The following is a 24,024-nucleotide window of genomic DNA, read 5'->3' as shown; positions in this document are numbered from 1 at the left end:
GCTTGTTTACTCTGGGTTTTCCTTCGAGTCTTCGAGGCCTTGCCCCATGGACCAGGCGATGGGAGCCAGGAGGGCAGCGTGTAGGGTGCCCTCTCTCTGCTCCCAGGGTCTGGGAAACTCAAAGTAGGAGCGCAAGGGAGTGTCAATATTATATTTTTAAAAATTTGCTTAGTGATCAAAAATCATCTAGAATCGGTGATATTTAAGCAGATTTGGTACAAAACAGGAAGCCAGTGGCCTGGTGAATTCTCACACTAGGGGACCAGAAGTGAAAATGTTCTGTGCCCAGAGTAACAGCAGACCAACAAAACAACAGGTGGGGCAGCACCGGAGGCCCACTGGGTGGGTCCTGCAGAGGTGGGGGTCGCTCTCCCAAAGCTGGGTGAAGTTTCTCATATCCAAGCAGGGAGCCAGCGGGAGAAGGATGGGTGGGAAACTAGGAAGCCTCATCTTCTGTTCTAATCCTAGTTCTTCCTCTTGTAGTGGCTGGGCTCAGGCTCTCTGGGGCCCAGATGTCTGTTGTGCATACAGCTGCCATTGAACCTGAGGGTCTCAAGCTCCCTTCCAGCTCTGAGGCTATTTCAGAGTATGGATAACCTCAGCTCCACAGTGCTGGGGTCTGGGAAGGAGCAAGTGGAGAACGTGTGTGTGTGTGTGTGTGTGTGTGTGTGTGTGTGTGTTTGTGCTTTTTTTGTGTGAGTGCATGTTAAAGTGTGTGTCTTTGTGAGTGTGTTGTGAATATGTGTGGGTGTGTCTGTGTACATGTGTATGTGATGTGAGTGTGGATAAATGTGTGAATGTGTATGTGGTGTGAGTGTGCATATATGTATGTGAGTGTATGGGTGTGTGTGTCAGTGAGTGTGTTTGTATGAGTATTGGTGTGTATGTATGTGTGTGTATGTTTGTGAGTGTATGTGCAAATGTGTGAGTGTGTATATGTGTGGAAGTGTGTGTGCATGAATTTGTGAGTGTGTGATACAGTGTATATGTGTGTAAATGCATGTGAGGGTGAGGGTATATATGTGTCAGTGTGTACATGTGTATGTATGACTATTATGTATTGAGTGTGTATGTGCATGAATGTGTGCATGTGTGTGGGAGTATGTGTGCATGAGTGTACATGTGTGTATGGGTATGTGAGTGTATCTGAATGTGTGTGAGACTATGCATATGTGTATGTGTGCTTGGGTGTGTCAGTGTGTATGTATGTGTTAGTGTGCATGTCTTTGTATGTTTAAGTGTGTATGTGTGCCTGTGTGTGTGTGAGTTTGGGTTTGTGTGTGAGTGTTCATGTGTGCATGAGCATGTATGGGTGTGTGAGTGTTCATGAGTGTGAAAGGGTGTATATATGTGTGAGTGTGTGAATATATGTATGTGTGTGAATGTATATGTGAGTGTAAGTGTTGTGAGTGCCTGTGAGTCTGTATGAGTCTATGGGTGTGCACATATCTGTGTAAGTGTGTGTGTGCATGTTAATGAGCATGTGAGTTTGTATAAGTGTGTGCATGTGTATGGGTGCATTTATGAGTGCAAGTGTGTGGAATGTGTATTGTGTGGGAGTATGAGTGTATGTGAGTGTATGAGTATGAAAGGGTTTGTTTATATGTGTGAGTTTGTGAGTATGTATTAGTCTATGCGTGTGTGAGTATGTTTCTGTCAGTGTGTATGTGTGCCAGTGTGTGTGATATTGAGGGTATGCGTATCTGTGTGTGTGAGATTGAGGGTGTCTGTGCATGAGTGTGTGCATATTTTCATGTGTGTGTGTCCTTATGTGTGCATGTGTGTATAGGTGTGTATAAATGTGTGTGAGTGTGTAAAGTTTGTGTGAGTATGAATGGGTGTGTCTATGTGTGGGTGCGTGTGCATAAGTGTATGTGTGTGAATGTATGACTATTGCATATTGAGTGTGTATGTGCATGAATGTGTGCATGTGTGTGGGAGTATGTGTGCATGAGTGTACATGTGTGTGAATGTATAATTATTGCATAATTGGTGAGTGTGCATAAGTGTATGTGTGTGAATGTATGACTATTGTGTAATTACGTGTGCAAGTAAGCTATACCCCTAGCCCTTTCTTAAAAGGATACCTTGGTTTTGAGACAGTGTCTCTGTGTGCTGCCCAGGCTGGTCTTGAACTCCTGTGTTCAAGTGTCTCTGCTGCCTCAGCATCCCACGCAGCTGGGGCCACAGGCATACCACCATCAATCACACCCCACCAGATGCACACCTCCCATTCCTGCTCAGTCCTGTACACTAATGATCGCATGCTACGTGTCCTTCCTGAGTTGTTGGAATCTTCCAGAATCCATCCATTCTTTTAGCACACTTCTATCAAGCACTTGCAGGGCACCTGCAGGGTTGAGGACTGTGAGCAACGCAGCCCAGAGGTCACCTGCCCGCTCCAGGCTTGCTGCAGGTGTGGAGACTGTCCCTGGGGGAACTTGGTTTAAGAGATGGCAGAGGCCCAGGCAGTGAGCAGGCAGGTGGGGTGTCTGAGGTCAGGCGGCAGGGGATCGTGGTGAGCCTGCAGTTGTGCTATGAATGGACCGGAATGCCCCTTCCCCTGTGGGTAGGTGGGTGGCAGGGGTCAAGGCAAGTCCCACAGACCAGCTGTCCTTCACCCAGCTGGCATCAGGACCTCCCTGGGAGCCAGGGTGGGACCTACCCCATCCTCACTAATACATGGACAGTATGTCCCCCAGAGGACAAGTGGACCCCGACCTCCATGGCTCTTGGAATCCAGAGCAGACCCTTCTGTGGCCCAGCCCTCCATCTCTGGCCTTTCTCCCACTTAGCTTCCCATTCCAGCCACACCAGCCTCCAAAGCCATCTTGCCATAGTCCTTTGTACCTGCCACACCCTTCACCAAGGAGGGGCCCCACTTTGGTCACCCTTCTTCCCATCCCGTGTCACTACTCCAAGGGCTGCTGCTTGTCCTGGCCTGGCTCCCCTGTTGCCCACACTCCTGAGGGACGGGAGCCTTTTGCTAGGGCAGACCCTGGGCCCTTCTTGCTCTCGCTGTGTCCCTGCGCCCAGCACAGAGCCCGACACACAGCAAGGCATCGGTGCAGGTTGGCTGAGATAAAAACAAGAACCTCCAGTGCCAGCAGGGTGGGTAAGGTGGCTTCCTCAGTCTGACACCCGTCCCCATAGGAGGAGGAGGAAGAAGAGGAGAAGGAAGAGGAGGAGGAGGAGGAGGAGGAGGAGGAGGAGGAGGAGGAGGAGGAGGAGGAGGAGGAGGAGGAGGAGGAGAGCCCCCCTTGGAGCAGCTGGAGCGCAAGAAGGAGACACAGCACCTGCTGGAGGAGGAGGACTCGAAACTGAGGGTGGCAGGGCCTCTGGGAGGCCCCCAATAAGGTCATCTGTGTCCAAATTGAGGACACAGTGCATTGGGATCGTCAGCATGGGGAAGCCCCAGACACAAGGGGCTGCTTCCCACTCTGGAGTGGCCCTTCTGGCCTTCTGTGGAGGCTCCCCTGGGTCTGCTTCATAGTGAAGCGTGGCTGAGAGGGTCACAGCAGGGCTGATGTGCTCTGAGAGAAACAGGGAAGTCACAGGTGTGTGCATGCACTGATCTGCCAGGGGTGCTCCCCAGGGCATTAGTGGGATGTCCTGAGGCTGAGAAGACCATAGCCCTGTGTACCTGTGTATGTGTGTGTGGTTTTTGTGTTTTTGTGTATGTATGCGTGTGTTTGTAATGTGTGTGAATGTGTGTTTGTGTGTGCTTATGTGCTTGTGTGTTTGTATTTGTGTGTATGTGTGTTGTGTGTGTGTGTCTGTGTATTTGCATGCATATATGTGTATGTGTAATGCAGAACTGGGCCGAGGAGGAGAAACGGCACATCTGGTTGCCCATTGTATTCCCAGAGGGTGCACCCAGGCCAGAAGTTCAGTGCCAGTTTGCTCAGAGTGAATGACTGTGTGCCAGATGTTTTCTTGGTCCTTTGCCTGTCTTCCTGGCCATATCCCCTCACTTCAGGCTTCCTGTTTGGCTGTGGCCCTGAGTTCCTACAGCACTCAGGAGTTGTAGGGTGAGAATAGCAGGGCAGGAAAAAAAACAACAACATATTATCACATGACTAAGCTAAGCAGATGGCAGGCCTGAGTGTGAACTTCAATCAAAGCTAGGTGCTGCCTCCTTTTTAAGGCTCAGTCTAATGTCATCCAAGCATCTGCTTAGCCTCAGTCCACCATCACCCACATTGCCCCTCACGTTGGATATTATGCTTCTTCAACTTCTTTCAATGGCTTTCAAATGCCTCTGTTACATGAACAGAAGAAAACTATTTATGCATGCATTTGTTTACTCACCAAAAATTTATTGAGCACCCATTACTGTCTGTTAGGCATTTTCTGGGTGCAGGGGATACAGAGATAAATCAAGAGAACTTCTGCTCTCAAAGACCTCGCAATGAAATGGTACTGACTGTACTATGTTAATGAGAGTGATAGGGCATTAATGAATGAAATTGGCTTGAAGAGGACTATCTCCATTTGACAGACGAGAAGACCGAGACCCAGAATTGAACTGATGGACTTGTCCAGAGAACACACAGTGCCTGAGCTGGGCGAGCCTAGAACCCAGACCTTCCGAGGGTCAGTCAGGCATAGCATATTTTCCACTCTAATCCTTGGACCTTCTGCCTCTTCCTTTTTGTCCTTGGGACATCTCTAGCCCAACAACCTCACCCCTGGGAGTCCTTTAGCCTGAGTGGACTGGCAGCAACCCCATTGGTGTGACTGCCCTGCTCTCTCTACCCTCTGGCATGTGGCTACATAGTGATCGCTGCATTACATGTGCCTGTTCTCTTGGGCCCAGCCTTGAATCATGAGCTCAGATCTTATAGTACCTGCTGTAGAACTCAATTTCTGCATCTTCACCTCCAAGAAGTGTAATATAATGAATTTCATGAATTTCACTCCTTTTACTTTGGTGCATCCAGGACTAGGTACTTGGCACTGTTCCAAGCACAGAGGCACCAAGAGGCACATGTCACTCTTACCCTTTCATTCTTGTACACAAGAGACCCTGGAATGCTGCTGTCCAGCGCAGGTTACCTATTAGAAGCACGCACAGGTTCTGAGGGGCCCAGAGAAGCTTTGTAGAGGAGGACACGTGAGCTGCCTTGAAAGAATGAAGAGAGAGAAGAGCATTTGGGGATGAGGAACCAGCATGGACAGAGGTCCGGAGGGGTGGCAAGGTGTGGCATGTTGGGGACAGCAGGGGATGTGAGGGCGGGAGGGGAGAAGGAGGGAAGATGTGGAAGGGAAGGAAAGGGACTGGCGCAGGAGGCAGGGGTGAGATCCAGAAGAACCTTCTCGTTTAGGCTAAGGCTGTGAGTGTTGTCTTGTAGGTGGTGGCAGCCACTGGCAAGTGGAATTAAAAGCTCAAATTTGCATTTGAGATCCCTGAACCCAGTAAGCAGCAGGGAAGGTTATCTGGAGGGAGAGGGGATGCTGGAGAAAAAGAAACTGCCCAGGACATGGTATCAAACTGTCCTGATGGGGGATCTGGGCGGGGATGGAGGGGACAGCTAGAGGACTATTGAAGAGGTAAGGCTGATAGGCCACCTCATGGTCACTTTTCCCATTAGGGGAAAAGTGAAGGTGTGGAAGGAAGTGCATGATCCCCATGTCCCCATAACCATGTGGTTGGGAGTGGTGGCATTGGTCAGGATGGGAGACACTAGAGAAAATCCAAACTTGGGGAAAAGGTGGCTCAGGCTTTGGACATGTTGAAGGAACACGGAGCCCTTTAATTGCATAACTAGGCTTTGGAGGAGGGAATCTGCGCTGGGGGTTATCAACATGCAGGAGTTGGTGGGGACAAAAATATGGTCCTGGTGTCTGAGGAGTGCTGTGAGCAGGGCCTCTAGGCTGCACAACTTCAGGGGGTATTGTGCATAGCTTATAGAATATGAAGTACGTGGTGTCTCTGGAGTTGTCCATGCAACAGAAGCATTTGGAAGTCGCCAGTGAGTGGCGAGTGCTCTTTCAGAGAGTTGACTGCGTAGAAAGAGAAAGAAGCTGGTGCTGGACAGGAAGTTTTCAGAGCCCTTGGCCTGTACTCTCCAAGCAGCCCCCTAAAACACTCCAGCTGGGCCAAATGCCCCTTCTGCACCTGCTGTAGACCCCCATGCACCTGTCCAACTTAGCACACACAGCAGATGCCGCTCAGGCCCATGTCACCTCCTCTCAGCACCCTCTGATTCCTCACCTGCAAAGTGCAGTTCTGAGAGGGCTGTAACTGCCTCTGTGCGGACAGAGACGCATCTCCACGCCCACTGCAGTCATTTGCCTTCTGCCCTTGGCACCTCCAGTTCTAGGGAGCCTCGGCAGCCCTGTGCACCACACCAGGCTGATGATGGCCCAGAGAAGATCAAGGGAGCAGGAGTGGAAGCAGAGGGAAAGGACAGGTGCAGCTGGTCCAGGGGAGAGGTGATAATGAACTTGACCAAAATGCCGGTGGTAGGGGTGGTGACAAGTGACTGGATTCACCATCTGTCCTGAAGGTAGAACTGGTAGGACTCACCTGATGGGTTGGGGTGGGGTGGGAAGGGATGACTCCTGGGTTTTGGGCCTGAACTGTGGGGAGAGTAGGGCCACTTACTTAGGTGAGGAAGACTCTGGGAGGAAGAAGCATGGATGTGCGGTATCAAGGATGCAGTCACAGACAATATAATTCTGAGATCTGTGCTAGGCATCCAGGTGGAGCTGCTGAACCAGCTGAGTAGAGTTTGGGGGAGAAATCCTGCCTGGCCACTTGGACTCATCAGCATCTAGATGGCCCTCTAAGTTAAGGACTGGGTGATACCATCTAGAGAGAGAATGGCAAATCATCAAGTTGTTCCCTAAAGCAATGATACACAACTAAACTTTGCTGTGTGCTGGAGTCACATGTTTCCTGAGCATGTCCTGGAAGCCAGCACTCAGAAAGTCCTGGCCTTGGGGAGAAGCCCAGGAAGCCAATGCCCCAGGTGATTCCATGCAGTGACACGGTGAGAGTGCCCTGAGGGGTAGGTAGAGGCGATATGGGGAAACAGAGGGCAAGGGATTCTGCCAGGGCTGGGATGAGCAGGTAGCAGGATTCTAAGAATGTTCCATGCTCTCCAGGGTCATTGCGAGGCCTTAAACTTCACCACCCTCTCCTTTCTGAGCAGGTAGTGTATAGGTGTGACATCCTCCATCCAGGATTTTGCTGATCACATGCCTATTTGTATCCTTCCCCTGCTCATGCCCACTCCAGAGTCTATCAGCTCTGCAGATGGGACAATTCACTAATGAGAGCCCTCAGCTGTTACGCCCTCAGTGGTAGGTTGCGATTTTTATCTAGGGAGACTCTGGGCTGGGGTCTGCAGGCAGAAGTCAAGCACAAGCATGGCTCACTTTGCTCTGTAAGTCAAAGGATGGCAGGCTGCTTCATCTCAAGACGGGAGGTCACCAGGTGAATATCCTAACTGCATATTGGCTGCAGGGGGCCCGGGATCTGCTGCAGGCCTGCCTCCTCATCCCCACACCAAGGACTGTGTGCTCATACATGAAGCAGATCACAGAGAGCACAGAGCTCTTGTTGATATCCCCCGTCCTGAGCTCTCACCTGGGGCCAGGCCTGCCAGGCCAGCTGCTGAAAGACCTTTCCTTTGGAGGACACCGTTATTAAGCCAGAGCTCACCCTCTCCCCTGCACCCGTCTCCCTTCCATGTCCATATTTCATGTTTCTCATGGAGCTCAAGTGTATTGAGCACCTCTAACTCCACCCTGTCATCCTGTCTTGCCAACTCTTCCTTTAAAATGTCTTTTGAATCTGTCCCTTCTGCTGCCCATGGTCAATACTGTCATTCGATTGGGCTGTTGTATAAGCCTCTGTAATGAAGTGAATATTGGTGTCCCCAACCCTCATGCCCAAACTCATCAGTTTCTGCTCTGACCCCCAGTGAGATGGCATTGGAGGCGGGTCCTTTGGGAGGTGATTAGGTGTAGATGAAGTCAGGAGGGTGGGAGCCCTTGATGGGATTAGTGTTCTTAGAAGAAGGGGAGAGGGGCCGGAGTCCTCTCCACCATGTGAGGACACAGTCCATAGAGCAACTGCAAGCCAGGAACAGGGGCCTCACCAGAACTGAATCAGCTGGCACCTTGGTCCTGGGCTTTCTAGCTTCCAGAACTGTGAGAAATAAATGTCGGTTGTGAAAGCCCCCCAGGTTACACTATTGTCATAGCCAGAGCTAAGAGCCCCCTTCCCTGCTTCTCTGCTTCCTGCCTCATCCCTCGGGTGGAATACCATTTCGTCCACGGCACTTATCACGGTATATTTGTCGCTGTGCTCGTCTGCTGGCTGTTTGCCTTTATAAGCAGATGGCACCCTCCACGAAGCCAAGCCCCTTTCATACCCAGGGCTGAACATCATGTCCAGCGCACAGTAGGTGTTTGTGGAAGAAATGAAGTGCGGACTACAATAAAACCTCCCAAGCACGTCTCCCCGCTTCCTGCCTCACCCCCTCTGACTCGAGCCTTGTGTTTTGGCCAGGGTGATGTTCTTCAGATATTAATTTCATTCCAGTCAGCCCTTCCTCATCAGTGTTGAGCCCCATCTCCTTTTTTTGAGGTTTATGGGAAATTAAGAAAAGTTAAGATCAATATGATAGTGAAGAAAGGTGATGAAGGCCATTAATAACAATGCCTTTCAATTGTGGGTTTGCTTCGAAAGAAACCCTCAAACCCATGAGCACTGCAGGAAATGAATGAGTCAAGCTTCCCAGTACCCAGTGGCCTCTAGCTCGGGCCTGATAAAATCAACCCTGACTCCTGGACCTGGCTTTCACAGTTACCAGGCTGCTGTCTCAGGTGGGCACAGCCCATGACTCCCCTTTATCTGCCATTCACAGGAGGGGCTCTGAGAACTTCTACCCAGGGCAGTGTAGGGGCCGCAGGGAGTCTGTGGGTGGGGCCCAGGCTCATGGATTGGGTGTGCTCTGTGAGACTGTGAGCATGGGGGTGGTGGATAGAGATATTTTGGGAGGACAGGCAATCCCTTGACTACAGCTGTTAGCAAAGTTGGGAAAACACAGTTCAATAGAATTTCCTCTTCCGTCAATATGGGCCCATTTCACCCCTCGCCTTTCTAAAGAGGAAGTTCCGTTAGCTCACAGAAACAAAGCATCACACACATTCCTCAGCCTGGAAAAGCCCTAGGAGGACGGTTGCTCAGATTAAGAACCATTAGGGCCTTCTCTTGGGGACTTTAATTCCAATTCCAGAGAAGTAGGCAAGTGTCCCATCCACCCTGCGGCCTGGGAGAGCTCTCAGCCCCTCCCACAGCCCTGCCCTGCTGGGCGCTCAGAGAGCAGCCCTGAAAGCCCAGGAGCTAGAGCAAACTCCCACTCCTTCCACTGGAGCAAGCGGGGGCTGCCCTGAGAGCCACATCATCTGACTCCATTCTGTCCTGCAGGTCGCTGCTCACACTGCCTTCTTCCACCAAACTGGCCCCAATTGCTTCTGAGAATTTTTCTTATTTTCTGAACCTTTTCCCCACCCCATGGTCTGCTTCATCCCACCTGCCCAGAGGCCTTTTCCATGGGGAAGGCGCCACCTCCAACCCTCCACTCCCCTTTCCCTCCTGACAATTCCAGGTGAAAGTACCAGCAGACTCCAAACGGTCAAGTTCATGGAAGGACATAAAATGAGCACTTTTCCAGAACTTACTTTCTCAGAGCAAAAGCAGGGAGAGACATGGTGGAGATGATACAGGGTAAAAGAGGTGTCACCTCCAGGGGGATCCAGGCTGGGGCAGAGTACAGCACACCAGAGGCTCAGGCCACGGGACTGTGGTTTGCTCCACCCACTGGGCTGAGCTCAGGGACAGTCAAACCCACGTGTGGCTTTTCGAGGAAAGAGAAGGCTGCTTTCGGAACAGAGTGCAGAGAGCTTCCGCAGTTATGAGAACTCCCTGGGACATCTCCCAGGCAAGGCAAGAAGGTGAGGCTCCAGGAAGGCGGGGCTATTGCCTTCCTGACAGGTGGTGGGTTTCCTTTCCAGGTTGTCAGAATCCATGTCTGAAATGCTGCAGTGCACTTTCCACCGGTTCCTTTTCTCATCTCGTGAAAGAATCCTTGTACAAACTCCTTCTCTCATTTTCACCCATTTCCAAGGAAAAAAAATCTCCTTTACAGCCTTCATAACCAAGGACAGCTATTTTCACATGGGAACCCCACATGCCTGGCTCCACGTTAAACTCCTTTGACACATAATCTCATTTAAGCCTCATAACATCCCTGTGGGGACTTGCCATCCCCACGTTACAGATGGGAAATTGGAAGCTCTGAGAAGATAAATCATTTTTTCAAGGTCACAGCAATACATGTGAGCACAGGCTATCGATGAGGGCTCTGTCTGAGCAACACCCTCTTCATTAGCATCCCAAGTATCATCAACCAAGTCAGCCACTGCGTCACCAGAAATCTGACTGGTTTCGCAAGATTTCCGTGGTCAAGACATTTATTGGAATAACAATACACCCGTCATTCATAGCGCTCCATGTTCAAGGCGCGTTTCCATTTTCGCAGGGGAACTTCGTGTCCCTGGGAATGAGACGAGCCAGACATTCTTCTACAGTTTTACAGACAAGAAAACCGAGGCTCAAAGAGGAAAGGTGACTTGGCCATGGTCACACGGCTAGAAACAGAATTCTTTCCTGTCTTATGCTGCCTCTTCAATAAATAAAGGAGCAAAATAAATAAATAAGCTGTCAAGGAAACCCTGAGGAATCCTCTCCTGAGCATGTTGCCAGAGAGGCTTCACTTATCAGGCTGGTACCCAGGAGCTTCTTGGCAGAGTGGCAGGGGCCATGGGTGGGTTCCCTGGGCCAGAAGGCCTGTTCTCAAAATTCCACAGAGAAATTCAGGGCCAAGAGGTAGCTTGGGAAGGCATGCCCTTCTTCCCAGCATCCTGTCTGGGGACTGTCAACGGCCTTTATTTGAAGACAGATTTCAAATGGATAGTGGGGACGCAGAGCCCACCCCTACCCCTCTGGACCTCAGAGATGGGCAGTTCTCCAAGGATGATCCCATAGACCAATGCTAGAACTATTAGCCCTTGCAGTGAGCAGGAAGCTCACTGGGAAGATTTGTTCCAGAGTCGATTTCCTCCCAGCACTGAGTTGTACAGGGTCTGAAATGTCACCCTCAGGGCCATCTTGGCTAACATCCATCACAGAGACCCTCTAAAGATTGAGTCCTTATTTTGCAGATGGAGAAACTGAAGCCCTCTGAGAGGTGACTGGCCCAGGATCACATGACTGAACACCAAGCATGCAGGATCCCAGCCCAGGGCCCTGACCTCTGGGTCTGTGGCTAGACATGAGCAGCAAGCACAGGTGGAAGTCCCAGCCCTATCTCTCTGGTGATCTCCTGAGTTGGTGCCCAAGCCCAGAGGTCACCTGAAGGCTGGTGCTCTGACCAGTCCAGACACCTCCCTGTGGGGGAGCTTCTCCCTGCCATCACACTAGAGATCAAGCTCAGCCTCTGCTCCTGCCTTCTCTCCCCAGAAATGACCCCCCCAAGCGAGGCCCTGAAACTCCATTTTCTTAGCACTCCAACCTGCAGGAGGCTCTGATGCCTCACTAGCCTGAAGGAGGTATCAGGGTCCGAGCGGACTGCAACCTGTCGGCCTCACTACGACTCCAGAACCCCCTGAGGTTCCCCTGAGCACAGAACCCTTGACAGCACAGGAAGGAGTCCCAAGGAGGGGAGGTCTATGCCCCGCCCTTAGTGCTGCTAGAGTCTGCAGGGCCCCATTGAGCAGCACAGGCCAATGCCATCCTCGTGCCCTGCGCTACTCCAGCGAGACAGTCTCCTCCTGTCCTGTAGGGCCTGTCCAGGGCTGGCCCCGATAGGCTTGCAGAAAAATGCCCAGCCTGGCCTGCCTGATCCAGACAGAGGCACAGGCATGACTGAAACCAAAAGCAGCCCTGAGCCCAGGTCACTCATTCGAGTGCAAGCTGGAGATCAGTGGCAAGGTGACCATGTCTGAGTCAAAGCAGCCCAGGGGACCTCCTGAGGCTGCCACACAGTCCAGAGGGGCAAGGTCATGGATAAAACTCCAGTCAGCTGTTCCCAGGTCACCAAAGCTGGTCAAGCCCAGGAGTGGCCATTCCTCAGGCAGTTGGTTCCACTGTCCAGAGGGGCCATCCGAGGGAGCCACGGTCACTCCTGGAGGATCCTGTTTCACATAGCCCTTGGCCAAGGCTGGCGGAGGCCAGTCTGCCTCGGCATCCAGGCACGTCCTGACCTGGGGGACAAGGCTGTCTGTCAAGGGCGCCTCTTCCTCCAGGCCACCTGCTGTGGCTGCGTTCTCTTCTGTGCATCTGGTCTGTTTCAGGTAGCCCTGGAATGCCACCACGGCTGGGTCTTCCTCCTCGGGCACCTCAGGTCTCAGGAGACTGACCGGGTCCAAGGCAGAGCCGTCCTGTGCATCCCCGGGTTGCGCCTCAGAGCTGTGGACTAGGCCAATGCCACTGTCATCCTGGCCCTGGCTGGCTTTCTCCACCTGCTGCTCCCAGGTGGGCTCCCTGCCAGGGCACAGGCAGGGCTCCTGCAAGCAGATCCCACTGTCTGTGCTACTGCTGCTGCCACTACTGCAGCTGTCCTGTAGCTCTGTGGGGACCTCCGTTCCCAGAGCCCCACAGGCCTGGGGGTGGTGAGTAGGGAGGAGAAACTGGGGCTCTTCAGTCTGCAGGGATGGCTTGGCACTGCCAAAGCCACTGTCTGTGCTGCCATGCAGGTCTGAGTTCCTTAGCTCTGGGGACACCTTCGGGAAGGCCTCCTCATCAAGCAGGTAGATGATGTCTGGGCAGGGAGGCTGGTTCACAGCGCCAATGGGGCTGGGCTTCTCGAAGACCTGGGAGGAGAGGACAGAGTGAGATTGGTTGGGGCCACCTGCCGGAGCCCTCCCCAGAGCCACAAGGGAGGCCAGAGGCCCAGGAGGGGAGCATCAACAGAAGGGGATGACAAGGCCTGGACGACACTGCAGGGTGCTCTTTGGAATCAGCTTTTCCCCTGAGGCATTCTCTGCCCAGGCCAGAAGCACAAGAAGCTGCGATCCTTGAAGCCAGATAGAAAGGGAGGCCAGGCGGAATGGGAGCCTGCAGGGAACCCCCGAGCCCCCAGGCGGCTCCACCCTCTGGGCTTTTCAAACCTGACAGCAGGCTGCACCCACCCATCTAGAAGTGTGCCTCAAACTTCCTGACAATGACCTCAAATAAGATGCAAATATTACAAGACAACCTGTTCCTATAACTCATACAGAAGCAAATGGAAGCAGCTTCACAAAATAATACCTACTCCCTATGCGCCGCGACAGATCCATCTAGTCTACTCTATCCCATCCCACCCATTTTTAGAAAAATTTCTGGGTGTGAGACATCAAATTAATCTCTCCACTTTCTGAATTGTGACCTCCACAAACAAGGTGGCTGCAGTGTGGGGTGGCGGAATACGTGAAGAACTAGCAGCCAAAGACCTGCTCCCCATCAATGGCCAAGGGTCCCAGGGAAGTCATTTGACCCCTCCCTCTGGCTCTCCTCTGCCCTAGCTGCAGTTGTGTTCTTTCTGTCCCAGAACAAACACATCAGGGCCTTTGCACATGTTAATCCTTCTGCTTGGAATACTCTTCTGTCTGCACTTTGCATCGCTGGGTCCCCTCATCATTCAAGTCTCAGCTTGGATGTCACCTCTTCATCAAGCCCTTCCCAGCCATGCTTTCCACATTAGTTTACTTCTTCCTAGTACTTAGTTCCTGGAAATAATACACATTCATTCACTCCCCATTCCCCAAAGAACCTAAGTTCTGTGAAGGCCAGAACTAGTCTTTTTGCCACTCTGTCCCCAGAGCCTGAATTGAGCTGGCACAAGTAGACACTCATAAGGTTTGTTGACTGACTTACTGACTCACCATCGCACAACTGCCCTCACTTCCTTAGTACACAATGATGCAAATGCAACTCTCACTGGCTGAGTCTCTATTATAGTCTCTTTTACTTTAAAACCATTGCTTAGTGTTAAAGACGTACACTCAGGAGCCAGGCTTCCCGAGTTCAAATCCCAGCTCTGCCTCCTATAAACTTGGTCAGTTGAACCAAAATACTTATCTTCTCTGTGCTTTAGTTCCTCATCTGCAGAGTGAAAACAATAACAGCACATGCCTACTTGTGTCATTAAGGCGTGTAGTCATACCAAGAAGAAACTCAGGAAATATGTGCTCAATTGAATTGCATCCTCCAGTAATTTTTCAAGGGAAGTATTCTGACCTCTATTTCTTAGAGGAGAAAACTGAAGCACAGAGAAGTTAAATGGCTTTCCCAAAATCACACAGCAGTGAAGAGCAAACCTGAAATTTATACTCAATTGTCCTGTGAGATCCCCTGATTTCCAATCAAACTTCCCTGGATGGATGGTTGAAAGAGCAGATCAAGCCAGCTAATGAACAAGGACAAACTAAAGAATGTGAAAGTGCTCTCAGCATTATACATTAGTGATGACTCGGATTATTAGGGGAAGGAAATTGGGCTGTATTTAACCCAAGGAGAAAAAACCCTCCAGGACAAATGAATTCTGTGATCAAATGTACAGAAGGAACAAAACCCCAGAAACTTCTTTTCATCTCTGCTGCTCGGATGTTATTTCCCTGCTTTGGGCTAAGCTCACAGTTTACATATTGGTTGCAATCAAGTCCCTTGGGACCAGAGGCCACATGAATCAGCTCCTTCCCAGACAGAACTGTGCATGTGATGGATGTTCAATGACCAGCTCAAGCACCACCTCACACATTCTAGATGCCTCTCCTGACCCCGAAGTAGAATCTCCCATCCTGGGTCTCAGGACCACCATCCTCCCACCCCCAACTTTCTTCTAGCTATCTCGTCCCAGTCTCCCAGTGCATTCCTAAGCTACCACCCTAGCTCCAGGCCCTGTCTTGAGTGTATGCTCAAAGTGCATGGGAAACAGGCGGAGGAGCTGGCTCTCCCAGGAACACAGAGAAAGGATGATGAGTAGACACTTCAGCTAGACACAAGGAGATACTATAAAACCCCTGAGGGCTGTTTAAGTGTGCCTGCCCCAGTCTCCTCCTCATATCTGTCTATCCAGGGTACAGAGCAGGGGACACAGTGCTTTCTCACCTGGAAAAAGACTAATCAGGCCAGGCAGCTGGCTACCCGCCGCGCGCGCACACACGGATCCAGAAGGTCCCACTCAAAACAACTCGGTCTCTCTCATCATTGTCCTTAGAGAGCCTGGGATCCCTCTGGAGTTTTCCACCGCCATTGTGAGCTTCCCTGGGGCTCTCGCCTCCCTGCCCAAGCTGGGTCCTTTGGCACACAGCAAGGCCAGCTCAGGGGGCTATTGTGGTGACCCTCCGTGCAGCCTGAGCCCAGGTGGGGGTGGGCTGAACTTCTGAACTGCTGCACAGTTCTTACACGATAACTTTTAGAGGCTGACATGCCACTCCCAGAGGTGGCCCAGATGTGGCCCACTAGGAGGGGTGGGAGGTCCTGGCCTCCTTCAAGAATCTTCCTCTCCACTGTCACCTCTCTACTCTGCCCCCTCCCTCTCTGACAGCTTGAGCCCATCTTTCTTCCTGTCTTGTTGGGCGTCATTGCTCTTGGCCACTATGTGTAGGAAGATGGGCTCCTTTCGTGACTTTTCCCGGCTGTACAAATCTGTGCATGGAACCATCTCTCTGTCCTCACTTCTAAAATGAGGATAGTAACTGGTACTAATGTACAGGGGCTGGTCAATGGCCAATTATTAATAGAAATGACAAGACTTGTGGTCACTGGGGTTTGTGATTGCTCAGCATGTACCTGTGGTATCTGGGATACTAGACGACAGTGTTCTCAGGACAGGGTTTTGTGTTTACTTCGTCCCTCTGTCCCCATGGTGCTTGATGAGGGTGCCCATGATAATGTCAGGGCTGAAAGCCGAGGTTAGCCAAGGGAATGGGCAGCCTGGGAGGGAGGGAGCTCTGGAGAGCCTGGGAAATGGAGCAATAGCCTCCCTGTGAGACTCACCAGGACCGAAGGCAGCTTCCTCCGGCGCCGCACATAAAGCTGGAGGGTCAGACAGTAGACCAGGGCTCCACAGAGCAGCAGGACACAGGAGAAGAAGATGCTGAGGTTGGTCGCAGTGAAATCTGCAGGCAGACAGATGCATTAGTAGCCTGGCACCATGGGGTGCTAAGGGACTGTCCCCAGAGGTCCCTTGGCCACTCTGAGGAACTACTCAGTGAGTGACCCAGGCCACCCCTACAGGCAACTTCTTAGCCATCGTGAATCTCTGCCAGTCTTCCAGCCTCTGTGTGGGGTCCCTTCGCTGGGCACACCAATTCTGCTTCCAGCTCTCTGCACCCAAGGCAAACAGAACAATAGGGCAGATGGCAGAGCAGGCAAAAACAGGGGCTTCTGGGGGCAGCCAGACCTGGGTTCAAATCCCTGCTGCACCACTTGCTAGCTGTTGGACTGTAGACAAAGTACTTAATCTCTCTGAGCCTCAGTTTGTTCATCTATAAAATGAGAAAAAATTATACCTTATAATATGGTTGTAAAGATTAATCTTGTCCCAAGAATTTTACTTACTTCATCAGGCCCTTCTAACAACCTGAGTTGATAAATATTATCATCACCCCCATTTCATAGATTAGGATACTGAGGCTCAGAGAAGCCAAGTCACTTGCCCAAGGTTACAAGCTAAGACCAGAACAAAACTATTTCTTCTGTTAAAAAAATCTCTCTCTGTCTCTCTCTGTCTCTCTCTCTCTTTGGTACTTGGTATTAAACCTAAGGGCACTTTACCACTGAGTCACATCCCCAGGGTCTCACTAAGTTGCTTAGGGCCATGCTAAGTTGTTGAAACCTCCCTCAAACTTGCAATCCTGCCTTGGTCTCCCGAGTTGCTGGGATGACAGGCATGTGCCACCACGCCTGGCCTTAAAAATCTTTTAACACTGCCTGATGCATCCTTGGTGCCTTAGTCTGTCCTGGCACTTCAATGACGATGAGTTGTTGAGTGTTCTTCATACAACAGGTCCTACTGTGAAGCAGAGTCACTGCCATCTTTGCTGGGCAGGGCACACTCTGCCCCCAGCCAGATGGCAGGATCCTGGTGGGCAGGACTTGGCTCCATACTGACATCTCTCCCCCACTACTGCTGACTTTAGCAGCTCTTCCCAGGAGACAGCTCAGTTCTGCTTCCTCTCAGGGGAGAGAGAGGGGGCAAGGAGAAGCCCTCGTACCCCAGCTCTGAGGAAGGACAGTACAGACTGTAACAAACAGGAACTAGCACAGCTGACTGGGAGGTGGGGGGTACTGAGGCGGTCCCTGGAAAGCACAGCTGTATGTAAGTGGCAGGACCCCAGAATCAGGGGACCTGGTTCTATGGGCCCACCCCTTCCTCAAAAGTTGTCTTCCTGGAGCTTTTCTAATATGGGACAGCCGACCTCTCTGATGGGCTGTGCAGGGATAACTGGCTACACAGGGCAGGGCCAGTGCGGTGCCTGGCACCAGCAGCCTGAGTGAGGCTTTATGGACTGTGCCAGCCCTTCCAGGTCCTTCTCCACCCGGATGCCAATCTGAGCCCACTCACACTGCTTGGTGAGGACGATGCACTGCTCCTCCGACCAGACCCCCTTGTTCATCCGGGAGGCCACAGATGGCCTCACTATGACACAGAACTTTCCCACCTCTCCTGAGGCTGTGATGTTGAAGTTTTCATGATTGACCTTCTTCGTTCTCAGCTGAAACCAAAACAAGAACAACGATGAACAAAATCCTCTTATGCCATGGTACCTAAAAGAGCTGGAGACCCCCCTTTTTGGTGTGTGATACAGAGGATGGAGCCAGGCCTCCTGCATGCTAGGCGAGTGCTCTACCACTGAGCCCCAAATATCTCTGACCCTGGAGGGGCCTTCGAGAACCCCTTCAGTCTATTCCTAAGATAATCAACTGTGATTACAGCCCAGCATCTCTGTAATTACCACAACCAATTTTGCATTAATAGAGAAAAGGGAGTCTTTTCTAGAAGCTGAGGATCTCTCTAGAAAGAACCTGAATCAATTGTGGTGAAGAAAAAAGAGGATGGATTTTGCCCATTCCAGATTTCCCACCCGCAGGGGTGCCCTTGGAAAGTTCCACAGCCTCATCTGTAAAATGAAATAAAGTACCCACGCCGAGGGCGTCAGAAACAAGATCCATCACATGTTTTGAGAGCTGCTGACACCTGGCAGGCAGTGCCTTCCCCGCAGGAGTGTGTGTTCGAGGGCAGAGGTCATTTCAACTCCTTCCTCAGTACCCAGGTTCTTTCTACTCTGCACAAAGGTGATTCTAGCCCAGGGGACAGGGAAGCCTTGGGGACCCCGTACCGGAAAGTTATCTGGCACCTTGCGGATGGCAATCTCATACTGGCGGAAGTGACTGAAGATGTTTTCATACGTATCACCTTCAGGGGCCATCTGGGGCCTGGGGGGCTGGATTGTCCCAAGAATGGAGTCCTCGTGCACCTCTAGCTTCACGCTTCCAACCGTCAGTGTCACTGAATGGAGAAGGGACAAAGCTGTGAGGCTGAGGCATGGAGAGGGCCTGGAGATCCCACCCATGACTTTCCTCCAGGGTCAAGTTTACCTCCCCCAAAACCTAGGCCACAGGTTTCTAATCCCACAGAACATGTGAACTTCTTGGGAAATGTTTGAAATACAGATGCCCTGGGCCCTCTACAGACATAGGGAACCTGAATTTTGCAGGCTGGACCCTGGAAGTACACACACACACACACACACACACACACACACACACACACACACACACAAATATATATGTACATATAAATGTACATATATACATATGTATTATATATTTATTTGTTTGTTTGTTTTTTAACTGAGAATTTAACCCAGGGTGCTTTACCACTGAGCTATATCCCCAACCCTTTTTATTATTTTTTAAAATTTTGAGACAGGGTCTCACTAAGTTCCTTGGGCCCCTCTGAGTTATTGAGGCTGGCCTTGAACTTATAATCCTCCTGTCTCAGCCTCCCAAGATGCTGGGATTACAGGCATGCGCCACCTTGTCTGGCTAGAAATATATTTTTAAATACACTCTCTAGAAAATTTTTTCTTTCTGTAGCTGGCTGAGCACTGGTATGTGAGCAAGCATTTGGGAGCCTTCTAGACCATCGACTCCAACTGGAATCCCACAGAGCAGAACTTGCACCCAGACCAAGCTCAGTCCCAATTTGTGGAGTAGAAGAATCCCACTGGGCTTGAGGCTTCATCATTTCTGTTACCTTCCAGGGAGACTCCTGCCTTTTCTTAAGCAGCACTTTCCTGCTCCAAATGATGACCCCTGGGAATTCTCCCCTGCAGGTGGGAGGACCAAATACGCCCACTGCTCCAGGTGCTATGCTGAGTGCTAATGGATTCACTTCCTTTCCCTAAACTCCACAAGTTCACAGGCCTGGCCCTCATGACTCAGCGGCTCCAGTACACCCCAAGACCTCCCTTCCGTAGGATAAACAACTCCAGTTCCCTTTTAAATCTCAGAAAACTTGGCTGTTTTCATCTAACCTCTCCAAAGACCTGACTCAGGCCTGTTTGGGTAACTAGTTCCCGGCTAGAAGGTCTGATGACGGGAGGAGATATGGGAACAGAAAGAAAAGCCTTAGGCTAGAGTTTCTGGCTGGAAGGGAGCCAAAGCCATGCACTAGTTTCAGGGGGAAGTAAAGCACCTTCATCCACAGAAAAGCGGGTTTGGGTGATAGTCCAATTGGAGTGCCTCCTGCCATCCACTGCCCGGACCTTGGCCCGGTAACCGTTGTTGTGGTACAGGTCCAGGGTGGCTGCGGTGAGATCACAGAACTCCAGGGCACCCCTACAGCTGGTGATGTTTTCCCAGGGCTGTCTTCCGTACCTGAAGAGATATCAGGGTAGGCACTAGGGCAGGAACTGTGCTCAAGTCTACTCCTTTAAGAGGGCATCCAGAGGTCTGGGCAGAGAGCTTCCATCATGGAAGAAAGGGGAACACGCTCGGGATATTTCCTGTAGTTCAGGGCATCTAATTGCAAGGGGTCTCTCGTGGTTTGGGGACCTCATATCAGCTTTTCTGTGGTGTAGAAGACTCAACAGAGGGAATAGGAGTAGCTCAAGTGCTATCCCTCCAGAAAGACCTTCGGGCCCTGTCCCTCAGCCTTCTTTCTAACTTCTCCCAGCTACATTTGCAGGCATACGGTTTCCCTGTTCTCCAACAATACTGTGGAGGCTTTCCCCGTAAGATGGAGAAACCTGGTGGGGGAAAGCCAATCTTGGCCTTCTCACACCAGAGATCCCAGCATGCTGCTTAGTATACATGGGGATGTCAGCTGGGTAGATATGTTTCAGGGTCCCCTGTTGTGTTGCCTCAATAACGAGGCAGGCACCTTCCTGTGAAAGGGGAGCAGATGGAGACCAACTGGCCCATCCCTCACCGCCCTTCTCCTCCCTCCATCCTCCCCTTTTCTTACTTCAGGAGTGCCACTTCATAGTAGGTGCTTTTGGACTGATTAGGGATGGGTGTCCAGTGGAGGATGTGCTGAAAAAATTCTGCTTCAAACCACACAGATGGAGGGCTAGGCAGTTCCGTTCCTGGGGAGAAGAGATGTCAATAGCTTGTAGAATCCATCCCCTGGGACTAGGAGGACCCAAATCACTCCCCACGGCAAGAAGCAGTCCCATCATGGCACCAGAAAAGCAGAAAAGCCATGGCTAAATTTTTGCTTTGTCAAGAAGTACATTTGAATTAAAAAAAAAAAAAAAGTGGGGAGCTGGAGGTATGGCTCAGCGGTAGAGCACTTGCCTAGCATGTGTGAGGCACTGGGTTGGATCCTCAGCACCACATACAAATAAATGAACGAAATAAAGGTCCATCAATGTCTAAAAATAAAAAATTTTTAAAAGTGGGTGGATGGGCTGGGGATGTGGCTCAAGCGGTAGCGCACTCGCCTGGCATGCGTGCGGCCCGGGTTCGATCCTCAGCACGACATACCAACAAAGATGTTGTGTCCACCGAGAACTAAAAAATAAATATTGAAAATTCTCTCTCTCTCTCTCCTCTCTCACTCTCTCTTAAAAAAAAAAAGTGGGTGGATGAGTTTTTGGGTAGGGAGGGGCTATTGATCCCCCACACCCATCCATCTCAGCCTCTTCCACTTCCATGGGCTGATGATGACAAGAATTAGAATTCATTTGCTAGGTCCTCTGCAATAAGCTGAGCACTGTGCTAAGTGTTTTGCTATGTTCCATGTCACATCAGCCCTGCATGGAGAACATTTATTGCCCCCATTTACTAAAGAAGAAATGGAAGCTCAGAGAGGGTAAGTGACTTGCTCAAGGCCAATGGAGCTGGTAAGAGGCAGAGTGTGGACTTGCCCCAGATGTGTCTGATTCCAGAGCTAGGGTTGGTGACCAGAAGCACAGTGGTGGATGAGAAGACAGAGCTGGGTCCCACACAGCCCAGGGGAAAAGACAGGGGGAGGCCTGAGGCATGTCAGCAGCAAGCTCAGATGAGCTAGTTTCTGGCTCTGTCTGAACACTGTCTTTGCTCCAGTATCACCCTAAGGCCTGTCCCCCACCCCACACCTGGTCCCCACCCAATCCCAGTCCAAGGCCACTTTTCTGGCTATACAGACATCTTACTTATTGACATCTGCCTGGGCAGATGGTCTCTTGGGCCACTCAAACTGAGGGCTAGTTCCATTCCCTGAATCCTAGAAGGGCTTCACCTATAGTCAGGTACCCACCTGAGGCTAGGCGAGGACAGCCAGGAGTCAGCCCTTGTTTTAGACTGTGCTGAGGACCTCTCCTCAGAGAACCCTGGATCTAAGGTGAGATTTGAAACACCAAGCTCTTTCTCCACGCTACCATCCTCTCAGCCCAACACACCATTCACCACAGACAGCACTGGTTCCAGGAGCCTCAAACTAGCCCTTGCCAATGTGGTGCTAAGCACAAAGTACAGTGAAGGTCAATAGCAAGTGGGTTCCCCTAGGGCGTCTTCTTTGACAGTGGCTCTGCCCCCACTTGCCCAGTTCTCAAACTTCTCAACATCTCTCAAATCTTGCTTTCTTTCTGACTCTGCCATTTTCATTTAGAAAATATGTCCCCACTCACACACACACACACACATATGGGGTCTGGCTAAACTGCCTAGGCTAACCTTGAACTTTTGATCCTCCTGCCTCAGACCTTCCTGTCTCTTACTTCCTTTCATTTACTGTCTTTGAGCATCAATTCTGTTTCAGCTGCAAAACATTAGATGGAAAGTGAAAAACGCAGCAAGTCTTTGCAGGGTTTGGGCTGCATATCCCCACCTCAGCCCCCATCATGTGAAAGTGTTTTACTTTGTATTTTGACATCATGTAGAAGATATTTGGGTCCCTGCTCTCCTTGCATCTGCTTTTGGTCCCTCCAACTCTGGGCCCTTCCATTCTCTCTTTCTGGGGCTTCTTGATTGCAGAAACTCAGACTGAGTTAAGAGATAGGGGTAAGGCAGGAGGGAGGCAGGGAGCAATGGGAGTGAGCTGGGGGGCTGAAGACCATCTCTGATGGTCACATAATAATCCATAGGGTGGGGAAAGGACAGAGATGGAGGTGAGACCAGAAGGCAAAGGGAGAGGAGAGTCAGAAGGGGGTCAAAATATCAAAATCACTCCCCATGGGAAGAAGCAGTCCCATCATGGCACCAGAAGAGCAGAAAAACCATGACTAAATTTTTGCTTTCTCAAGAAGTGCATCAAAAAAAAAAAAAAAGTGGGTGGATGAGTTTTGGAGTGGGGAGGGGCTACTGATCCCCCACACCCCTCAATCTCAACCTCTTCCACTTCCACAACAGGTGAGCCTGAGACTCAGTCTTGCCAGAGTGAAGGAGCCCCGGCAGGGACAGGGAGGTTATGAGCATCCCTCTCCGAGAGGGTAGCTAAATCGAGTTCCCTGTGGGAAGCAGAACATAAAGGAGGGCCGAGAACCGACGGGAGTGGGATCTGGCCATCCATACAGCCCAGCGGGGCAGCCGCGAAGAGGTCGAGGCGCTCCTCTACTGACTTAATACTTCTGGAGTTATGTCCACGACATCTCCCAGTCCCTCTTGGTTTCCCTTGCTTGCCTGAAATCGCATCGTTAGAGCTGGTGATAGCACTGCTCCGGGACCGGAGCCTTACCGTGCGCACTGGAGCCAAGGCACAGGCTGAGGAGCGCCGCCAGAGGCACAACCAGGCGCGACAGCATTCTGGGCGCGCCGCATCGTCCGGAGCCGCCTGAAAGCCTCCTGCCGCTACTCCGCTGGGCTGAGACTGACGGATCTAGCTGCTCGCCTAGCCCGCGCCCGGGGCTGGGGGGCTGACGTCAGTGGAGGCGGGGCGGGGCCTCTATGCGCCCCGCCCCTTCGGCCCGTGACGTTAGTTTGACAGTGCTCCGTGCACTAGCCCCGCTGGCGAAAGAGGCAGGGCAAGTCTGTGCAAGTCTGTGCAGAGGCAGAGAAGGCTGCAACCAACTCTGCCCTTCTCCCCATTGGGCTTCCAGCGCCATTGAAACTGTGTGTGTGTGTGTGTATGTGTGTGTGTGTGTGTGTGTGTGTGTGTGTGTGTGTGTGTGTGTGCGCGCGCGCGCGTGTTGGAGTGCAGATGGCCTAAGACAGCTTTGCCCTAAAGGGCAGCACCTGGGTTCAGATCAGCTAATTATATGAGGCTACCAGGCTCAGAATTGTTCCTGTGGCCAAGGTGGCCCTGAAATGGGGAAGCAGACTATTCCAGGTGCTGAATGCAGATGTCTGAGGACACGTGTGTGATTCTCAGTGTTGCCCTAGGACCTCTGTGCAATCTTCTCAGCTAAACTGACTCTAGAGTAGGTGTTGCCTACCTGACTTATACTTTTGGAGGGGTATCCACGACATCTCCCAGCCCCTTTTGGTTTCACTGCAGTTTCACTGCTGGGGTACCCAGTAACATTGGAGCCAAC

At 51.3% G+C, this 24,024-nt stretch overlaps 1 protein-coding gene across 3 annotated transcripts; it reads right to left on the bottom strand.

Annotated features, from left to right (window-relative positions):
- Positions 1–10,473: 10,473 nt before the first annotated feature.
- Positions 10,474–23,388, bottom strand: Il10ra (interleukin 10 receptor subunit alpha). 3 transcript variants are annotated; one of them, XM_040285301.2, is made up of 7 exons: positions 23,229–23,387; positions 20,538–20,658; positions 19,767–19,948; positions 18,424–18,575; positions 17,631–17,781; positions 16,061–16,182; positions 10,474–12,891 (listed from the first exon to the last, which is right to left on the bottom strand). In XM_040285301.2, the coding sequence occupies exons 1-7, from the start codon at positions 23,293–23,295 to the stop codon at positions 11,974–11,976; spliced, it is 1,713 nt and encodes a 570-aa protein (XP_040141235.2). In that variant the 5' UTR covers positions 23,296–23,387; the 3' UTR covers positions 10,474–11,973. The 3 variants fall into 3 exon arrangements, with proteins under 3 accessions (XP_040141235.2, XP_005328373.2, XP_040141236.2); XM_005328316.5 differs by having other exon boundaries at positions 18,406–18,575; positions 23,229–23,385; XM_040285302.2 differs by lacking the exons at positions 19,767–19,948; positions 20,538–20,658 and having other exon boundaries at positions 18,406–18,575; positions 23,229–23,388.
- Positions 23,389–24,024: the final 636 nt, after the last annotated feature.

The sequence above is a fragment of the Ictidomys tridecemlineatus genome, chromosome 4 (assembly GCF_052094955.1).
Source record: "Ictidomys tridecemlineatus isolate mIctTri1 chromosome 4, mIctTri1.hap1, whole genome shotgun sequence".
Classification (NCBI taxonomy): domain Eukaryota; kingdom Metazoa; phylum Chordata; class Mammalia; order Rodentia; family Sciuridae; genus Ictidomys; species Ictidomys tridecemlineatus.
The sequence above is the reverse complement of the archived record's forward strand: the minus strand, read 5'-3'. Positions and strand labels throughout refer to the sequence as shown.